The 22,180-nt window shown below is 35.8% G+C and overlaps 1 protein-coding gene across 1 annotated transcript in view; it reads left to right on the forward strand.

The window, feature by feature from the left end:
- Nucleotides 1-19,938, forward strand: part of KCNH8 (potassium voltage-gated channel subfamily H member 8) — a gene marked incomplete at both ends in the record, with an annotated part of 170,818 nt that extends 150,880 nt beyond the window's left edge. Inside the window, 5 exons of the mRNA XM_079302228.1 lie at nucleotides 1,517-1,555; nucleotides 3,240-3,595; nucleotides 7,451-7,557; nucleotides 8,517-8,593; nucleotides 19,228-19,938. Coding sequence (XP_079158354.1) covers nucleotides 1,517-1,555; nucleotides 3,240-3,595; nucleotides 7,451-7,557; nucleotides 8,517-8,593; nucleotides 19,228-19,938 — 1,290 coding nt within the window. The remainder of the gene's footprint in view (nucleotides 1-1,516; nucleotides 1,556-3,239; nucleotides 3,596-7,450; nucleotides 7,558-8,516; nucleotides 8,594-19,227) is intronic.
- Nucleotides 19,939-22,180: the final 2,242 nt, after the last annotated feature.

Here is a 22,180-nt window from a genome sequence, read left to right on the forward strand (position 1 = left end):
AATTTTAATTAAGGCTGCTATTTAACATTCCTGCTGTACCTGTTCCTAGAAGCCAAGCAAAATGATGCCTAGGCACAATTTTAAACTAATACTTTTAACATATGTGCAAAGCAGGCCAGTAGTACTTCCTAATTCTTACTTTAATATTTTAGCACATTTTTGGTTTTCTCTCATCCTGAATCTTGAAGAATATTCTGATTCTTCAGTTGGCGTAGCTTACAACTTGTGAGATTTCAGTATCTGACATCTGATCCTATGCTAATATCATCCAGTACTTTATCTAACTCAGTAAGAACACAGCAGTTATTTTGTTTACATAGCCTCATTATTGCAGTTGCTGTGTTTGGCAGTTATTAGAGTGTTATTGCTACATTTGATGATACACCTGCTACTGGCTTGGTTGTTGTGCAGTAGGATTTCTGCTTATGAAGACTTAAATGTTCTATATTTGTGTATTATACCACTACTAGTACCCTCACTACAAGACAGTTCTTAGGTTAACCCAAAAGACTAGGAACAAAAAAAAAAAAATTTGAAAAGAGCACACAATTATTCTTTTCAAATCTGTGTTTAAAATTTGAATATTTAGGATATTCTGAAGTCTTTTTGTCAAATAAACTGAGAAGTTCAAATTACTTTCAGATATGCCTAACTTTTACCTATGTTTGGAGAAAAATAGACTGATTGTTAAACACTTTTTGCCTTGATATGTGGATTTAGGAAAGCTGAAAATAATTTCTCAAAATTTTACTTGACAGACTAAAATATTAATATAAATACAGTATATAGGCTGTCAGAGACTTGCCTATGGTCAAGATATGGACACTCAAATAAACAGCAGAATTTGACAACTGATATTACTCAGCAGTTCAAGAGGATTTTATTAGAAGTAATTACACTTGAAAGTTGCATAATTTTTTCTTCTTTCTTTTTTTTTTTTTCTGTGTTTTACTTTCTGCAATTTGAGAAAACAAAATATTGTGGCCTTCAACAGGTTAGACATCTCTGCCTTGGGACTATCTTGCTCCTACTTGCCTCAGTCCCAGCACTGCCTTTGAAAATGCCTCAAAGATGCTGCAGATGTTTAGTTCATGTTCACACACAGACTAGGCTGGCACAGGAGCTAAAGCCCAGCAGGGCCAAAGCAGAGCACTTGTTCCTGCATTTCCATCAAACCAGTGCTAAAACCTGTCAGGCATTCTTTCACACATCTACATTTATTCCCAGGTTTGGAGTATTGATCTACTTTTTTTATTAAAGTAAAATATTATTTTTTTTCATTAACCCACTTTTTATTTAAGATTATACAACTTTTCTTTTTCTCTCACAGCACCTGCTTGAAAGTATTACCCTTAGTTCAGTGTTATGCCACCATTTAATTTAATATAGCCATTTTATCATGAGTGCCTTTTCTTGTATTGACATAAATGTTTTGCTTTAGATGTTTGTATTCTGTTGGAAGCCATACAGTGCAGATGTATTTATTTCCTACATTTTTGGTTTGTTTTTTTTGCAGGTAATATCAAAATTATCCAACAAGCCTATACTATCCCAGGTATGTTGATCACATTTTAGCTATGCCAAGCTTCACTTTGCATATTCACGTAATTATAACCAGAACAAAGCTTGAAAAGTTCCTTTCCTTCTTGAAAACTGACTTCAATTTTTTTCAGAATGAGAATTTAAATAACGTCCTGCAGATGGTTCTGCCACTGCCCCTTTTATGAGTAGCAGCTTATGATCTTTTTTTCCCAGGTGCTAAATTTGAATATCCTTGTATAGGATACGAGGATACATTTTAAATACATGGCTACCCCAGCCAAAATTTGGAATATGAGTAATGCTCATTCTCTATAGAATACAGGCAGTATCAGTGCCAGGTACAATTTGATCATCATGACAGCCTTTGAATGACTATTACAGTTGACAACAAGGCTTTTTATTTTATAAAGACATGCCTTCTGTCACAACTTTGAGTTCTTACCTCTTTATATACCTCAAAGGAAAAGGTCCCAGTTCACTAAATTTGTCAACATTTACCAAGAGAAAAACATACATTCAATGAAAGTGTGCTGGAACACACAGCAAAATTAAATCTATGCTGCAAACCATTTAGACAGATGCTAATAGGGGCTTAGAATACTTGGATAAATTCCCCAAATCTGTATTTCCACCCAGCCAATCTGACTATGCAGGGTCATCTGAGGTTTTCTATCTAAAGCTAACAGTGCCTTAATCAAGCTTGATTAAAGCTTGGTTAAAGCCTGTAAAACAAAATAAATAAATTAAAAACAACAACTCCCTTTGAAACCATGAAGTTGCATTTGGTTTGTTAATTTGACCTGGAACCTGACTCTACCTTAGGCCATTCACCTACTACCAATACAGTAAATTGTACCATGGGAATAAATGGAACTATTTCTGAGTTATGGTCTGATCCTGTCGATGTTGGCATGTGTCAGCACTCATGATCAGCATACTTTGTTACCACGAAAAAATAACATTGATCTCCTACATTGTGCTTTAGTTAGTACATAAATTACAGAGCTCCAGGTCTACATTGCCTCTAAATTTTCATGCTTCCAACATCAGGCATCTAAATGGCAATTTTTTCCAAACCAGATGTAGCTCTGTTTTCTGGTGACTCAGTTCTGAAGTCGAAACTGTCACACTATTGGTGCATTAAAGGGACTTTGAGTGATATGAAAAGTCTGCCTACCATCCTGGCAATTCAGTTACAAAAATTAAGAAGGGCATAGAAACCATTGGGCTTGAGCTGAGCTCGTGTAAATGTTATTTATGCATCATAAAAGGCTTCATGTGGAAAAGCGGTTTTATTTGAATTACCAGCCTCAGATCTTTTTTGTGGCCCACCAAGATTCTGGTAGCATAACATTCAAGAAATAATGCCTCAGCTAAACAAAATTAATCTTCTCAAGTGCACATATGGCAAATAGTTTGTAAGAACTAGTTGTGTACTCTTTCTTGATAACAAAACATATTGCAGTGAGTTTGCTGACCCTGTCACAAGTGACCTTTTTAAATTTGCTTGTATTTTTCTTGTGTCTGCACATATAGCCATAGTTGAGGCTATGGATGAGTTCCAGAAGAGCTCTCCTTAATGAGAAATGAAAGCTGTGTTAGGTCTGGGCTTTTTCTAGAATGAACACCAGAAAAAATGTGTTTCTGCAGCATCAGGCTCTGAATTTTACACTAGTATGTGCTACTTGTTATTTTAGACAGAGCTTAAGGGAAATGGAAATATAAAGAAGAGACTCCCTTCAATTGTGGAAGATGAAGATGAGGAAGAGGAGGGAGGAGAAGAAGAAAGCAGCACCCTTTCACCAATTGATACACGAAGCACAAACAGCTCTCAGAAGAGGAGTTCAATCAGTAAAAGCCACCTTGGGAGAAACTTGAAGCAGCTGGCCTCAGGAACTGTGCCCTTCCATTCCCCCATCCGAGCTTGCAGTTCAAACCCCTCAAGAGCCAAACATGAAACAGAGCTCCATTACTACTCCAAAAGGAAGGAGAAAAACCTTAAACTGTACCTGTCAGCACTGACCAGCAGTGCCCCACCAGACCTGAGCCCAAGGTAATAGTCATGAATGGTCATTTTCTTCTCTACCATGTAACTCCTATTAAAAATATAATTATTTTGACACTATAAGATTCATTATTTAATAGCTTATACTTCTGTTCATCCCACATTATTGTAGGAACCATTCCACACCATGCAGAATATTATTACTTTAGAACTTTATTGCAAACTAAAGTATTTTTACCCATAAAAAGGGCACTTAAAAAAAATGAGCAAGTGCAAAAATGGCTATTTAAACAGTCTGGCCTTATGATATCATTTTGTCTATAATATTCATTCCAACAATAGTACTACAAAATATTCTGAGTTCATCAGAGATACAAAAATTTAGAAAGCAAGTAGATGAAATTATAGCATAGCCATGAAAATACAAAATATTATTGGAGCAGAGAATTATAATGGAAAACAATTGCCTAGCAATTTTGGAAAGTATTTAGAGGGGTTTTTTTTCATTAGAGAGAGGAAATCTGATAATGGAAGTCATACATATATTAAATACAGAGTCCAGCATTTGTTTTGCTGTGTCTCTTGACATAAAGAAGCATTGTATAACAGTTTATTGAGGTATTACTAGTGCACAATTTAAAATAGTTCAATTTTTTATTTGTATGCTACTTACAAGTGATTTATGTAATTTGTTCCTAAATTGCTGCAGTGCAATTCTATTTTTAGGACCAGTTCTTTAGAGAAATCACAAGCATGCATACAAGGAGATACAGTAGTTCATCCTCCAGTTCAAGTTTTGTCTTCTATAAATTGAAGTGCTTTACATGTTCAAACACTTCCTTTATTCATTAGAGGCAGAGTGGAAGTTTCAGGAACTTGCCATTGTAAATGTGAAGTAGACACAATATTTGAACAATATTTGTTTGTCAAAGCACCAGTCCCTAGAGATGTAATCATAAAAAGGACATGGAAGGTTATATAGAACCCTTTCCATCACATCATATATTTCATTGGTAAAGACACATTTCAAATAGCAACAGGACACAAAACAAGTTTAGTTTTCTCATAAACTCATAGAAATCACAGAATCATTTAGGTTGGAAAATACCTCCAAGATAGAGTCCAACCTTTGACAAAACACCACTATACCAAATAAGCCATAGCACTATGTGATACTTTCGCATTTTCTTCCTAGATCTCATATGAATTTGGTTCAGTCAGCTATGAGTAAAGGTCATTATCATTCACATAAGAAGTGGTAATTCAGGGAAAAATTGCTTTTTATATTTTCTGCTGAAATGTAGTCATGCTCATTATTGCTCTGAAGTTATGCAGCCAGACATTGGCACCCAAGGCTGCAAAAGGAAACATGAAAAAAGAATGTTTACACATATTATTTCCACATAATTTTATAACTACAGACTAATCACGTTAATAGCCTGGAAAATGGCCCAAGATGTATGTTTTTCAGCCTCCATTTTTCCAGACAAAATATTTTCATGTTATCTCCTAGAAGGAGTTTATATTATTATATTTAAACTGATGAGTTAATACCACTTTAAAAAGTAGCCTGAAGTGTTTCCATTAAGGAGAAAATAGGACCTAAATTAAAATCCTCATTTATATTTGGTGTTGGCAAGGGAAGGCAAGGTCAAAACAAGACTCTGGTTGAAATATCCAGTCAGTGCTGTTCTGAGGTGTGTAACCAAAGTTTCTTAAGAAACTTCTGCTGTGGGTGTTTCCTAGAGGAAACTAACTAGAGAATTCTTTACAGGTGCTTCAGGTTCTTTCTTTGTACCCCACAGAGAAAGCAATAAAGCCCAGAGACTGGGTGAAATTTTTAAAGAGCTCTTGGAGCAAGAAATAGAGCTAGAATTGTAGTTACTAGAATAGAGCCCTGGTCTTCCCAATTACTTTTTAGGTACTGCCTATGAAGTGGATGAGCACCAAAAGGAAGAAAATGTAAGTGATAATAAAGGCAGCCCTAGGAGGAGGCATTTATGTAATTGAATCTCCTCAGACCCACATGCTCTCTAGCCTTAAGCAGCTGACTTTTCTGACTTTTTTGGCTCCCAGGAATGGAGTTTTCTGTCTTCAGGAGAAAATTTGGGGCTGTAAAATAGCTGATGCAGAGAGGGGTGAGGCTTAACAATTGCCTTTGTCTCCTCATGTTTTCAATTTACTAGATTATGTAGTTCCCCAGCCAGTTCCTTGTATATGAATAAGCATATTGCACATTATGTATTTCCTACATAAAAGCCTGGCACTCCACAACTAGGTGTTTTTACTAATATAATTTCCTTTCAGTCTGAATCTTTAAACACTATAAAGAATGTAACATCTATAAATTCCAAGTCACATCTGAGTAAGCTTTCTCCTGTGTGCTTTAAAGGCAGTTAAAATGTTAGCATTTTATTTAATTAGAAACCTCTACCAAGGTGATACTGGTGTTTAAAATTTGCCTTTTGAACCAGTGAGGCCAAATGACATTAAACAGGTTTTATAGCAAATTTCAAATCAAGTAATCATTCTGGTTTTCAGCTGCAGATAGCAGTATAGCCAGGGCTGCTCAAGCACCACATTTGAGTCTCCTCTTCAACTGATTAAGATTAGAGTCAAGTCTAGTAACATCCAACTGGCATCACGAACTCTCAGACATGGCATGGGGATCTAAACCCACACAAAGAACAAAAAGGATGAGAGCACATGGTGTGCATGCAGAGACCTGAGTTAGGTGGTTCTTTCAAGTCCAATACATCACAGATATATTGTTGCTGTATCTGTGTTGTTTGTTCTTTCTTTCTCCAGGCATTTCCGATCAAGAAGTTTTCCTGAAAATATCCTTATTAGATGAAAATTCTAATTTGCATCATCACAAATTTATCCTCAGTAACTGAGAGACTAAAAACTTTAGCCCTTCCAGATTAGCATTTAACTCATCTGTCTGCTGTAAAGCAGAATAGGAGGCTTGTTTCTGGACAGAACAAGAAATTGATGTTTTATCAGTTGTATGGCAGTTATATGATTATCTTTCATTGACTTTAAAATAGTTCTCTTTATAGCACAATTTATTTTAATTGAGAACAGAAAATATTCATAATTATATATTTTAATACTGTGTATTGATTCTTCTAATACCTGTTTTCTATTCTTTGCATGCAGAACATGATTCTTATATAAAATATTGCTGCCTTTTTTTTTCCTTTGGCTTTCTTGACACTGCAAATTAGAGATAAATGCTGTGCATGGGTAGAAATAACTGGCAAAAATACCTTTTCTAGTAGTCATATGCAATACCATTATTAATGTAACTGTGGCACTGCAGACTGGTCTGCACATCTCCCTATATGGAATTAGCAAACAAGATTGCCCTGCCTAAGGTAGTTCATTTTAAAGAAATTTAGAATAGCTATTTGCATGGAAATGACACTTTTGACTGAAGGTGACAGAGATGTTTTCATAAATATATTATGTTCAGGCTTAGGCTCTGCCTCAGTAAACCTGATATAAGAGCCTGATTATGTGCAGAGAGCACAAGAGCATAGTGAAGCCTCTTCTGGTCATACAGAAAAAAGAACAGCAACAGATTACTGGAGATATAAAAAGCAAACTCTAGTCCATGTAATTTTGGATTGGGCCCAGACTATGCTGCAAAAGTAATGATAATTATTTATACTTCAGTTAATTATATTTGGCTTCACCTTCCTTCCATTATCAGTAATTTTAATTTTTAGTGACTCACAAGAAATTATGCCAATATAATAGGTTCTGCTTTTCTCTAAACTTAATGCTGTGAAAAATTTACCATTGTTTAAAAATGTGCCCTTTAGGAGTAATTCTTACAACATAATTATGAACATGATGTTTATGAAACTATTCCATTATTCTAATTTTTCTGAACAGAATTGTCGATGGGATTGAGGATGGAAACCGTAACGAAGAAAGCCAAACCTTTGACTTCAGCTCTGATCAGCTCAGACCTGAATCCAGGTTATCTCCTACAACTGGAGGTCAGCATTGCCTGGGAAAATCACTTTTTAGGGAAAACAGTTTTCATAACTGCTTTTTGTTCCCCTTTATTTCTTTGATCCTCACTTGTGGTATAAATCGATTAAACATATATTTGTATTCTCAGCACCATTTCAGTGCCACAATTGTAAAAAAATACAACAAGGTCCCAAAGGTAATTTTTTGCTTTCCGGCTAACAGATGGTCATGATAAAATAGCTTGTGGAGGGAAATGGTTTTTCATGCATTCTGCTTTACCAGAAGAATTGCAGAATCTGCCTCACCCTCCCAAACCTTTGGTCATGGAAGGTACTAAACACAAGGGCAAAATCGAACATACACAAAACATAAAAGCATTTTAATAACAAACTGAAAAAAATACAAGCCATAAATAAGAAAAAACCCTCAATAACAGCAGCAAAAAGAACCAAACAAAGAAAACAACAACCAAAAAAAAACAAAAAACAAAACCAAAAAAACCCAAACCAAAAAAAAAAAAGAAAAAATCCAAAAAAAAAAATTAAACACACAAAAAAAAGAGAGAGACAGAGGGACTGTTTCCAATATTCCCTCTTTTTATTTCTAAAAGTCCCCACATGGGGGGACTTTTATCATGGGGGCAACTAGGACATATACTGTTTCTCTTAAAGCCAAACAGGAAAATAAGAATTAAAGTTTAGTCATATTTATGACTTTTTAAAAGTGTCAAGCTATCACATGGATGGCACCAGGGTTGTCATTTTCATTCCTTTTAGGTCCAGAGTGAAGAGAACAGTATGGACTTTATTAATTGGACTTCTCTCAAACATTATACAATGAACATTAAACACATGGTTTAATTTTCACTCTAGCCAACTGGAAAACAGGTTTAAATTCAAAGCATTTGTTAAGTGCAAAAATAGTATTATCATTTCCAAGTGATTATACTCTTCTCATTTACATGAATTTGAATTATTTTCAGAGGCTGAAATTGGTGCTGCTGTGCTCGTTATCAAAGCAGAAGAGACCAAACAGCAGATCAGCAAGCTTAATAATGAGGTAACAAGATTTTGTGGGGGTTGAAGGATATTAACAATGATTCAAGGAATGCTGGAGAGAACTCACAAAACTCAGGAATATGATAAATGTGTTAGAAATGAGTTTACACCACTGGATGAGGTTCCTGCATGCAGGGCACTTTGGGGTTTTTAACACATTCTCAGATTCATTTTCTACATGAAACCTACATAAAAGTTTGTATCACATGCTGGGCTAAAACCAAAGTTAGGTTAGTGTATCTGATTTTCTTAGGATTTAGTCTCTTCTGGGTATGCCTCTCTTTGTCTCATTCCTCTCATTATTTCTCCAAGTTCCCTTTCCCAGTTTTTATTGTTTTGATGTGTGCTGTGCTTTTAGAGAATTTCCTTGAAAGAAATGCAAAACTATTAATGTTCAAATTTACATTAAATGATTCAAACCACCTTACCTGTGTTCTACTTAGAATGAAAGAGAAAATCATCGCTTCCTGCTCAAGCAATATGACCTGAGGAATGCAGGGCCAATAGTGTTGAGTGGCACTTTCTATTCCTCCCCTTTAATAACTTCAAACCTGTAATCAGCTATCAATCCAACACTAAGGAGATGTTCTGTGGCAAAACTGTTTCATTTATGCAGCCCTGGCAGTACTTTAGCAAGCAAGATTAAATCATCAGACTAACTTCACCATTAATGAGACCAAAATCTGTTCCCAGCCTATTCTGTCTTTCAATGTGAAAAGATTAGAAACAATTCCTTATACTTCCATCCAAGGAAACATTTAAATAAGTCCCACCACACGGTTTCACTTCTTCCCTGAGCCTTTGATAACCAGAAATACCAAGTTTTATTTTTATTTTTCCTTCTGTATTGTGTACATGTAATCTAGTTATTAGTTCCTTGAAATAATTTTCATCTTTCATCCTGAGTCAGCTTAACTAGGTTAGATAACTTAAATATCCTGGGCTAAGACTGCATGCATGGTTTGTTAGTTACTATGGATGCATCATCTCATTTGTGTGTCAAATTGCAGAGCTCAGACAAAAGTCTCATGACCCATTGGCAATGGGTCATGAAAAACTATGGGTTTTTATAGGACTTGGTCAAAGAACTAAAGAAAAAAAATCTTCAAGATGTTCACTGACACCAACATCATGACAGAAAATTATATACCCTATGTAATGCTTTTGAAACACACAAGTCATATTGATTCATCCCTTTTGAGGACAGTGATTCTTAAAATAGGAGGATGTATTATGTGGCTATCTGCAAGAGGCAATTGGAAAATATATCATGGTGACAGATGTTCCAAGGCAGGCATCTTGTGGATTAAACAAACATTTCAACTGGAACAGTACTGGGCTTCTCATTGCTTTTCTGGTGAAAAGTGATAAATCTTGGAGCAGGGCAATATGTTCATCAAAAGGAAAAAAAAAAAACTTCATGTATTCAAGGTCATAATACAATTTTAATTTTGCCCTAACAATACTATCTGAACAAAATGCTATGCAATTTGTTTGTTCAAATTAACATAACACAGGCAGTAGGACTAGATTTAGATTTCATAGGTAATATTGTGGGCTCAAATCCCAGAGATGGATGGGTATCCTCCAAGTCCTTCCATGGATCAAAATTTACATTGTAAAGACTGCATGACTAAAAGGCTGCTAAATTGCATATTCTACATGTACTCAGCATGTCCCAGCTGGAGTTTCTGAAGTGATATTATGGAGTTGGTGCTTACCCAAATGAGCCTCTGGGTAGCCTTGTCTATCCACAGTAGCTGCTGCTTGGGGTTTTTTGTTGTTGTATCAAATACAGAATATTTGTAGACCCAGTGCTTTTATCATTCCATCATTTGATGATGACCAGTAATGGGAATTTATCACTGGTGCTACAGCAGACTACTAGCAGTAGCTAAAATACCAGCAGAGTCAGAAACAAAGTTCTCTATTAAAGATATGCAGTCTCCTCCTGCTAAAGAAAATATGAGAAAACAGGTCACAAGTAGCCAGCAGCAGTAAACACTGCTGTTATTAATACATTTTCCAGTGGAGATCAGAAATCAATCAACAAATACAAAAATAACTGCTTTCATGAAAGGCAATCATATTACAAGCATTCACTAGTTAGCTTGGAAACATTTCATCTGTTCATGGGAAGAAAAAAAGACATGTGTCCTTCCATTCAGACTTTCAATACAGCCTCTTGTTAGCAAACCAAAATGTTACCCCAGAAAAAAACTACAAAATTAGCTATATCTAGTTGAGAAATATTCCCGAGCTCTTGGCAGTATTTTAGGTATATGGCATTCATTACCTAATCCAAAGGCCCTTTAATTTACCTAAGAGAGTGCCTTGGTTTTACTTTTCAGATTTGTTAACTTTAGTAATAAATGAATTCACAGATTTCATATAAGGAGAGTAGTCTCCAGAGTCAGCATAGTGTAAGACAAACTTGAACACACCCCTAATTGCTGTTGTACAGCTCCATGGTTTGGCTGCTCAGCCAATTAACCACTTTCTTCACCTAACTTCACTGCTCATTGAGCCTGAATGAGACTCAAGCTGATACAGCAATTTCCTTCCAGTTCAGTACTGCAAAGTAGAGTAGAATAGGACTACTTTATCTCCTACCACGTTGGTCACTTCCACTTAGAATAAATAATCACTGAATAAAACAGGCATGGCATTCATTATAGCTCTGTATATGGCAGGTGACAGCTAAGGTTCAGGTTCTTGTTCTAGTAAAAACAGAATTATTTAAGCAATAGTTTCAAGATTAGGTCAGTGAGTATCTATCAGCATTATACATTTTCAGAGCTGGGGAAACCTTGATTCAAAGACCTGCTCCAAACTAGGAAGAGCAAGAATTCAGGAAGAGTATTCTGCCTTACAAGTCTGTGTCCTTCCTTTGAAGAGATCTGTACACCTGACCTGATCTTTCCAAGGCATTTGTCTGCAAAGCCTGATCAAGGAGTGTATATGAACACTGAGAATATTTTGAGAGGCACCATTTACCTGATGCAATCATAGATAACTACTAAGGAGCCCACAAAATATAAATTATGAAACCGCTAAGCAGATTTTCTGAGGTGTACAGATGGCCAAGAGATCTAGATTAAAGCACCTGCCTATCACTGTCCCATTGCCTGTATCCTGTTAGGCTTTTAACTCTCTATCATTTGATTGCCACTGTATGAAAAGAGCAGAGAAACACTTTTATTCAGCTTGAAAAAACCCAAAGCTGAATTATTTAAAACAGACTAGTTAAAATAAGGAAGAAAAACCCCAACATTTAGTCATATTTTGCCCCCTAATTATATGTACACATTCTCCATGCAAAAACATGAGTATTTTGAGCTCAGATAAAAAAAACATCTCATGCAGTGCATGAAGACAAACTCAGATTGCTTTGTCATGTCCTCTGGTTTCCTCATATGCAACCCAGCTTCAGTGCAGCCTTCCTCAGCTTCAGAAATCTGGGGGTTGATTCCATGCTTTGCCACATTAGTAGATCCCACAATTGCACTACTAAAACAGTATAATGAACACAGTACTCACATTTCTCCCATTCAACTGAAAAACAAACAAACATGAGGAAATATGAAAAGGGTCAGGTTTTGAGCCAGATAATTGCCTTCTATTTAGTTCCACATTGGAGCACTTAGTGGAAATTCAGCTATTTTTAATTTTAGGTTTTTTAAATGCAAGTACTTAAAATACTCTAAGCATCTGGCACTTATACAGAACAGAGAAAATATATTCACAGGGATATTTAACTTTCATCTAACAAAAGGAATAATCCTAAACAATTATGTTTATTTTCCAAATCATAAAATTTATACATATTATTTTAAAATGTATTTCAAATCCAGCTGCCAAAAATCAATCCCATTCTCCTCAGTACAGAAAAAAAACATTTTTAATATTAAAAATATATGCAAATTATAATCAAGGCCACTAAAAAAACTTCGGTGAATCCAATCAGGCTTTCAGTTTTACACAGGGGATATACTGTAAAAGTTCAATTTGCAACTTGAGAATTCATATAATGAACTCACTTGACTTAGAGTAATTAAATAAATGTTCTTCTTAACAAGTTCATAACTATATTATCATATGAGAGAAATTACTTTGCAGCAAGTCTATCCCAATGATTTGATTTGCAAAACATCTTTCAATCAAGAAAAATGCGGCAAAAAAGTGATCTAATGACATTTATAGATGATGAAAACTATTAAAACTAATCTGTCCATTTTGGATTTGAGCCATGTAAATTTCAAATTAAAGCCAAGACATAAAACTAAGTATCACTTGCATGAAATAATAAAAGCTTTCTAAACAATACATGCAGAGTAAACACACTTTGTCTACTGAGATTTTTAAAAATATATCTTTTCTTTTAGCACTGACATTCATATTTCCAATTAACTTCTACCTTGTTGTTTTGTCTCTCTACTCTCATACTTTGATAGCTGTAGAGAAGCCTTTCCAGTTAATTTTTTTCTTCTTTTAATGCTAGTTTAATAGGTATTCGCTGATGAATGTAACAAAAATAGTTGATGCTCTAAAGCTTAGATTATATTTTTTTAAACAAAACACACTGCACATACATGGCAGAAGTCTCTTTCACTTTTCCATGGTGGAAAAGCACCTGAGACAAAGGAATTATCAAGAGTCAGCCATGCAGTACATAAATCAACAGGACACCAAAAGCTGACTTCAAATTTGAATAAAAAATATTATTACAATGACAGACGATGACAATTGTCCAGTTAATCTCTAATAGGTATTTCAAAATGTTCCTGTACTCATGAGATCTATTTTGCCAACATCTAAATGTCAGTGCCTGTGGGTATGCAAATTCATAAGTTCATTGATTTTTCTTTTTTACCTAGAAGATCATAAGAAAAATTTGATTGGTTTTCTCCTTCTGAAGTCAATTTATTCTGGAAACATGCTATTCCAGCAAACCAATTTTTTTTTTTTTTTTACTTTCTGTGCCCATTACAATTTCTAAAAACTCTTCATTGGTATCATTTTCTCTTGAATTGTTTTGGTTACATCTTTCAAGTCACTGACGAAGGACACAATCTCAAGTAGCCTTAGTAGTTCCTTGTGAAGAAAATCCCCTTCTAGAGTTCAATTACAGAAAATGCACTGTTTGTATATCCTGGGAATATGATTAATGCCCACCAAGTGTCATTCAGCAGAACTCCATAGACATTTTTCTATAACACTCTGCATAGGCAGAATATTATATTCATGCCTCTGACATTTTCTTTTCAGATGTAATGTTTAACATTTATCTTTCTCGGATTTCATATTACTGATATTTAAAAGTGAACATGAATTCCATTTAGACATTAAAAATAAACATTAAACAAAAACAGATAGGGTGCTAAAAAGAATATCTTAAAATGTCCATGGATGATACCAAACTATTGGTCATAAATAATTTCAATATGTAGGAATCCAGTTTTTGATAATTATGTCCCCTTCACATATTCTTGTAGTTCTAGAAGAATGTCAGACAGCAACATCTCAGAAGTCTTCTGACAAGGTGCATATTACATCTAAAGTTTCTTCTTGTATTTTAAAACAACTTTTCAGTTAGAGAAGAGAATTACAGTTTTGCCATGGTTTATTCTTACAAAACATAATGTTGCTTGCTCTCTTTTAACTATTCCTTCAGATGCTTGTAGAAATTGTTGCTTAATATTTTTGCCCAATATATATACATATATACTACCTCAGGCTTCCCTCTGTCAGTATATATTTCCAGCTTTTCCTCTCCCACCTGGGATTTCCATATTTCTCTCAATCAATAGTTTGTCAGTAAGTTTGTCCCTGGTAGTTTTTTAAATCATTGAAACAGTAATTTCCAAACCTGATTTTTTTATTGCCAGCATTAAGCTGACACCATCCTGATTCCTTGCCAACCTGAAGGCAGAGTCCACATCCAACAGCCACAGAATCATGAAGTGGTTTGGGTTGACAGGGTCCCTAAAGATCATCCAGTTCCAACGCCCCAGCCATGCACAGGGACACCTTCCTCTAGACCAGGGACACCTTTCTCTAGCTCTAAATGGAGCTCAGAGCTCCATCCAGCCTGGCCTTGAACACCTTGAGGGATTGGGCACCCACAGCTTCCCTGTGCAATCTGTTCCAGTACCTCACCACACTCATTGCAAAGAATTTCTTCTTAATATTTAAACAAAACCTACTGTCTTTCAGCTTGAAGCCATTCCCCCTTGTACCTGTCACTACATACTCTTGTAAATGAATGCTCTCCATCTTTTCTTGTAGCCTCCCTTCAGGTACTGGAAGGTTTCAATTAGGTTATTTCAAAGCCTTCTCTTTTCCAGGCTGAAAAATCCCAATTCTCTTAGCCTTTCCTTGTAGGACAGGTGCTCCATACTTCTAATAAACTTTCCTCTCATACTCCTCTGCCTCCCCTCTTCCTGCCAGACTCACTCTCAGTGAAGAGCCACAAATTATTATTATTAGAACTTCAGTCTGGGAACCCCTTTTCTAGACCAAATTTCACAGGAGCCCTGTTAACTTGCATATATTTAAATAATCCAGTCCTTTATACTTCTCTCATTTATCCTTACGTGTTTAATAGCGATAATCTTGGCATCCTAATTTACCCAGACAAACTGGGCACTGGAACTACCAAAAGCTAATTGCACAACCTTCCAGATTCCTGGATTTATTTCACTGAAACTGAATCATCATATCATTGCACAAATCCTATAGATTTAATCTGAACTCAGATTAGCTGCACTCAATTTTTTTTTTCCTTCTGCAGCTAGCTTTGTTTCTAAAGCCATTAAATCAGAAACGTCTGTCACCATAATACCAATGGCTACAGAGCTGCTGATCAGTGAAGAGTCTGTCTCCACTCAATTCTTGTTTCATTCATTCAAAAACACAGTCACTAAGAAAAAGAATACCAGCAGTTAGTCAATCTGAGCCTTCAAAGGCAATTCATTCTAGCTAAAAATCTCCCTGACTAAATGAAAAACCAGAATAGAACAATGGAAGATCAAGCAAGGGAGTAGAGAAGCAGCCATATGCAGTGCAAGCCAGAAAGTTCCTCCACTTTGTCAAAATGCAGTTTCCATTTCTCAAGAAGCCAATATTCATCTTCATTTCTTTAGGTGTTCAGAAAGAGTCATAGCAGGAAGATATCTGGGTCTGAAGTTCAAACTTCAAAAGAGAGTAAACACAGAGAGAGAAAACCAAGTGCAATCAGAATCAGCTTCTAATCAGAAAAAAGTCTTGTTTCAGATTTTTCCAGTAACAGTGATGAGAGCTAGGCATTCCAGTATAAAAAACTTCTTTAAAAAAATCATATATTGGAATATATAATGGAGAAACACAGAAATCTGTTTAGCCATTTAAACAAAGCAATAAGCATCATCATCAACTTACATCACACCATTCCTACCTAATTACATGGAACAAAATACTCAAACTGCTCAACAGTTTAATACTGGTAGTAAAGAAAGGTACTTTTTCTGCTAAAATTGTCAAAGGAATTTGAAAATACAAAATACATCTACTAAAATTTTTACTTTAACCTCTATTTTGAATATATCATTTCCTGATAACATAGTCTACTGGAAAGGCACCAGCACACTACTTTCAACCAGTTTGAGAAGCATCTCTTGCTACTTGAAGCTAAATCTGTATAAACCCCAGTTTCTACATCTGGAAACATTGCAGTATCTTTCTCAAGTCCCAAGAAGTGTTAAGGCAGCATTTCAAGTATATTTGGGATCTCAGAGATAATTTTAAAGCTGTCTGCCTAGCACAGCAGGAGCCATTTGTACCAGTAGCTGTTTTGCCTAGCAATAATCAGTGAGCTCCTGAAAAGAGTGCAGCCTTACCAGCATGCCAGGAGTTAGCCCTTTTTCCTCAGGAGGAAACTGTACTGCTTGCAATTCCTCTTTCACAGACTTAAAATTCCTTTGGCTTTTAATCCCTGTTCTTTTGCTCTTTCTCAAACACTGTGAAATTGTTAATAGAACTGATAACGTTTTGCCCCTCATTGCACCTTTTTATTTGCATCTGCTCAGGGATCTCTGAAGTGTATAAAAAAATAGCAAAAACAATGCAACATTGATAGGAACACTAATAATATGATATGCATGTATAGAACTACAATAATATAGAGACAGATGATAATTGATAGTGATATAGATACTTGAAGTTTAATCTTGTAATTGTAAAATTCTGAAAGCTACATATGTTTTTCTGTATGTGACATCCAGAATAGGTCCAAACAGATCTTACTAACTGGTAGTGGTGAATTCAGTTTGGCATAACTACTCTGACTATCATACTACTGGAAACCATTAAAGCTTACATTATAGGGGTTTATCAGGTAAATTCCCATGCTGGTGCAAGAACAAGTTTAGGAGAAGACAACACTCTATGAGCTAGCTGATATATCAAAAATAGAGTGTCTGGGCACTAGGGCCAGTTGTAATGAACAGAAATGCAGGGCTGTCACAAGTGCTGATTCTGGGATTGATTTTTGCTGTATTTGCTTATTGATTTGGCAAAAGAAACTTGTTAAATAATGATTAAACTTCTAAAAAGCTCATAAGTGATGAGAAATAGAAGACAAAAACATGGGTCAAACCAAACAAGACATTTTAAAATTACAGATATTTTCACATAGCATTCATAGTTTAGGTAAGGTACATACTCATAAGGTAGTGTCAATATTTCTATTTGTACACCTGCAGAAAGCCTGTAAAAAATGATGCAAGCTGGGAAATTATACACAGAAAGTCATTGCTGTATTCACTAGGTGTAGGGGCCAGTGACGATCCTAAAAATAAATGACAACCACTGAATCTGGATAGCCATGAGTTTGATTGTCTGTCTTCATTCTTCCCAAAAAAGCTTTTGGAGGTTTTGCAATATCATCTCCTAGTGTCCAACAGAATATAGGATTTAATGTGAAGTTGATTTGTTCGGAAATCTCACTGTGTTTTCCTAAGTCTGACAGTACCAAGAACCTTCACTGGCTGCTCTGACCCCCACAAGAAGCCTGTTCATAAAACACTTTGGCAACATATTTTAATTTCTCACATTAACTGAAGTTATCAGGTATTCAAAGCTTAATCTCTGCTGGAAGAAGGGGATCCTATGGTATTTTCTATCTACCATGACTCAATTATTAGACAGCACAACAAAAAGACAGAGAATTGCAGAGACACAGAGATCCTGTCACCTGCCACTCAAGAGTCTTCTCCCTTTAAGGATTTTCTCTCCAGAGGCAGTGTGATCATTACAAAACTATTAAACAATATGTTGGGTTTGACCTCTAAGTTCAGAGAAAAATAAATAGATCAATAGGAGCTGTATTGGAGCTTCCTACTTTCTTTTCAGAATTTCTTTATAATTATTGTGCCTGTAGTAACACAGTCAGACTCAGCCTGAGTATTTCCAGCAGATTTCTTCAGATCTATCCTACCAGAACAATGAAAATTAGTCTGTGTAGGTCATCTAATCAGTGGTGGTTTTGCTTGAGGTCAAAGAAAGTCCCCCTGAATTAGCATTTTTACTTTTTGACATGTGGATTGGAGATGAATGCCCAGTCATATCTTTTTTTCAACAGAGTAGCATCAGTATTAGAAACTCTAATTAGAATCATGGTGCTTTGACCTAAAATAGACTGATAGCTATCATGTAGAAAAATTTAATTTCTACCCTTTGAAATAATGAGTGGGTTATTTTTATGTTTGAGCTAGACTTTTCACTGCCCAGGACATCCTTATAAAGGCCTTAAAATGTCCCCATTAATGTTGAAATGCCAGTCAACTTTAAAACACAAATTCAGAATTTGTCAATCTGATCCCCACCCAAAACAGCAGTGTTGAGGAAAGACTTCATGCACTTTTTGAAACCAAATGGATGCTATCAGTAATTCCAGCATTCAAGAGAAAAGGTCTAATAAAAAATCGGACTCATCCTTTTTCACACACACTAGAGAAATCTATGCAATGGATTCCTGTCTGTTATAGGTAGTACCTTTCAAGCATGCAGAAAAAATGCATGCCACCAAACTGTTTCACAATATTCTATATTTTTAAATAATTAAAGGTAGACAGTGGGTTTTAGAGTTTCAAGTGTCCCCCCTTTTTTTTCTGTTTTGATTAGTAGTCCACAAGATTTTCATATAGCTACTATTTGCATCCAGTAACTTAGAATATGGATTTCTTTTATTTTACTATGAAGACAGTAGTATATTTCACACATACTTCTAAACAAGATTTCACAAAATCTCATTTTTATGTAATTCATCAGCACAAAATTGTTTCATAAGAAAGCTTTATGGTTTAAAATATCTAACAATTGATCAAGAAAATATTGATGTCATACTGCATCTAGAAATCATCTCAGTTCTGACCCTATGGCCATTTATTATATAGAGAGAATAGTTTGAAAGCAGATGGATTAAACTGGCTGGAAGGACAATTTCCCACACATACAGTAGCAAAGTGTATTTCTTTAGTGTACAGCCATTGTGCCAAAGATCAAAGTTGCTATTGCTAGAAAGAAAAGAGGGATGTATGTGCTTACTTAAGCATGGTGCATGAATAAATGCTGTGATATTTTGCCCTTTCATTGCAGATGACAACTTTAAGTCAAGAAGTCTCACAATTACGTAAGGATATGAAGAATGTGATACACCTTCTGGAAAACCTGCTCACATCCCAGAAGCCTCCAGGATTCTGTGCTGTGCACAGCATATCTCGAAGTCCCACAGTGGACAGTCTGCAGTCTCGAGTGGCTTGGACTGCACACCAGCCTTGCTCACACGTGCGAGATGGGAACTCCACTTTCACCAAAGCACAACTCAGTCGTGGGAACACACTGTGTGACATTCGGAACACAGGTCTGTCTTCTGTAGGCAGCAGTCCCCAAAGGACTGAACCCAACCTGCAAAATTCTATGGATGGTGAACTTTATTATACAACAGGCCTTCAAAATTCCCTTTCCCAGTATCAGGTAATTCAGAAAGACAATCTGAAGTTTTTAAGATGCACCTCTTCCCGTTCAGACAGTACCCTGACTCCTCTTCAGTCTATTTCAGCGACACTTCCTCCTTCAGTATGCTCTTCATCAGAGACATCACTACACCTAGTGCTGCCCAGCAGATCAGAGGAAGGGAGCTTTAGCCAAGGAGCAATCAGCTCACTAAGCCTTGAGAACCTGCCAGGATCATGGGACCTGGAAGGAACAGCAGGAGTAACTTCTGCACAGACCCCAGATTTCCCAATAGACATCATAACAAGCACAAGGGATGTTAAAGACAAAGATTGGCAAGCCATAGACGTATGAGAAACAATGAAGTGGTACTCAAAGCATGTTCCACAGCTGCCAGTTTTAAATTAGAGAGTACTGCACGACTGCTTTATTTGATCTCTGTTTTGGTGATCCTGGAGACTTACGAACATGAAAATTCAGACTTAAAGAAAGTAAGAAAAGGCAATGTTGGTTCATACTATAGGAAAAACAATACATTTCTAGATTCTAGAAGCATGTTGAAAAAACATTTTGAATACAGATATAACTTGTCTGTTTGACAGACTTTTGTGATAGTCCAAAGACCCTGAGGGTCAGAGCAGCTGGAAGTCTAGCACAAAGAACTGTCATGGGTGGCTTTTGTTCCTCGAAGCAAAGGTTTTCCCTGAGTGTCTGACTGTTGTTCCCAAACAATATCTATGGCACTGTTTGCTTCAGGTGATCGTGGGTCCTGCTGGTCTTTTTGTCAGTTCCTTGAAGGCAAAGGGACAATATTCGCTGCATGTCATCTAGACAATCAACCAAATAGAGCTGCTAGAGAGTGCTTAGTTGTTGCACGTTCTTTGTCATGTAAATGAAACCTCTTAATTTATCTAAAAATACTATTTTTATATACTTGGTATCAAACATGTACCTGAAAATTATTTAAAATATTTATAAAGAGAATAGGAGTTTGGTTTCATTTTGGTAAAAGCTTGCAGTTTTAACAAGAAATGCACTACCATCATGTATTAGATCAAATACTATTTATTGTTAAGGTATCATGTAGTTTACAAATGGCTTCCCTTTTATGTGCATGCAATTTGCAATGAATGTACTCATTCTGGTGGAATATAAATAAATTAAGGTATTATTTTATTTAAAAAAATAAAAGAGCTGGAATGTTGTATCCTATAATAAGGTATCACTGCTTAAAATTTGAGTTGTAATACTGATAACGTTAAGTACTCTTGGTTTATGTCTTAGTACTGCACTGTCATTTGTAAGACCAAGTCAACATTTAAAAAATACATTCCTATTTAGGGTCTTTATATCTGGTTAAGAAAATTAAAAGAGATGAAAACCAATGAGCAAATTAAGGAATATTAAAGGATAATACTATATTTTTAGTAAGTCCAAAACAAAGAAATAGAATTAAAATAGTTATTTATTAATTGATCTTTTTACTTCATATCTAAAACTAGCTTTGATTTTTAGTCAGAATTTTTTTTAAAAGGGATACTATAGGTTGGGCAAATTATTTAATCCAGAATCTGACTTAATGCCCCCCAAAACTTTGTGGTATTTAAAAGTCCTAAGATGGCTAAGTAAACTAAGTTACATTTAATAATTAATGCAAACTGGTGGTTATCAAATTAAAACTTTTACAGAGAACAGATTTAGGTTTAACTTCCTTAAGAGGTTGTTTTGGTGGGTTTTTTAAATGAAAACTTCAAAGACAAAATATATTTTAACATTTGGCTGTGTGTGGGAGCACAAACCCCAGCTGGTACTCTGCCCAACTTACATCCCTTCAGGGCCATTTTCCTACTGGTACAAGTCACAGATGAAGTGCCATCTCCCATTTTGGGCTGCCTGAATTTTGCCACTGTGTCCACACCTCAAAGTGAGTATTTATATACAGGGTTTCTTATTTTCCCTCTATTCCATTTTTTACTTAGTTTAAAGTTAAATAGAGAAGTGATGATTAAGAATATCCCAGGAATTTAAAACAAATAATAAAATAAGAATAGGTAGTAGCAAATACAGTAGCAAGTACAGTCCTGTGGTATTTCTGCAAACAGCCCAGGTTCACCTTTAGCCACCTCCTGTCGCCCACCCCTCTTCAGCACTGGGCAGGAGGCTGGGGGAGCTGCCTGCTCCCACTCCCAGGGCAGGAGCCCCACCTCACCTCAGCACCCTGTAGCCACAGTCCTCTCCTGTCCTCACCACAGGGCACAGTTCCTTGGGATGCATGGGCACACCCTGCACAGCCATCCACAAATCCTGATCCCTCAGCCTACCTTGTTCCTGTTATTGGCTGAGAATGCACCAACACACCATGCCTGGTTCCCAATATCATTTAACAATTTCCATTACACATATAAATAGGGAGAAGCATTTGCTTTCTCATTTTATGACATATAAACCATTATGTATATACATTAAGATTTTGGCTTTTTTTTTTTCTTTTTTTTTTTTTTTTTTTTTTAATTTCCCAGTGTAAACACTGGTGTCTTGAGATGAAAACCAGATGTTTTGTCCGGGAATTTTTGGGTCAGTTTTGTATGAAAGTCTA

The sequence above is a fragment of the Erithacus rubecula genome (assembly GCF_903797595.1).
Source record: "Erithacus rubecula genome assembly, chromosome: 3".
Classification (NCBI taxonomy): domain Eukaryota; kingdom Metazoa; phylum Chordata; class Aves; order Passeriformes; family Muscicapidae; genus Erithacus; species Erithacus rubecula.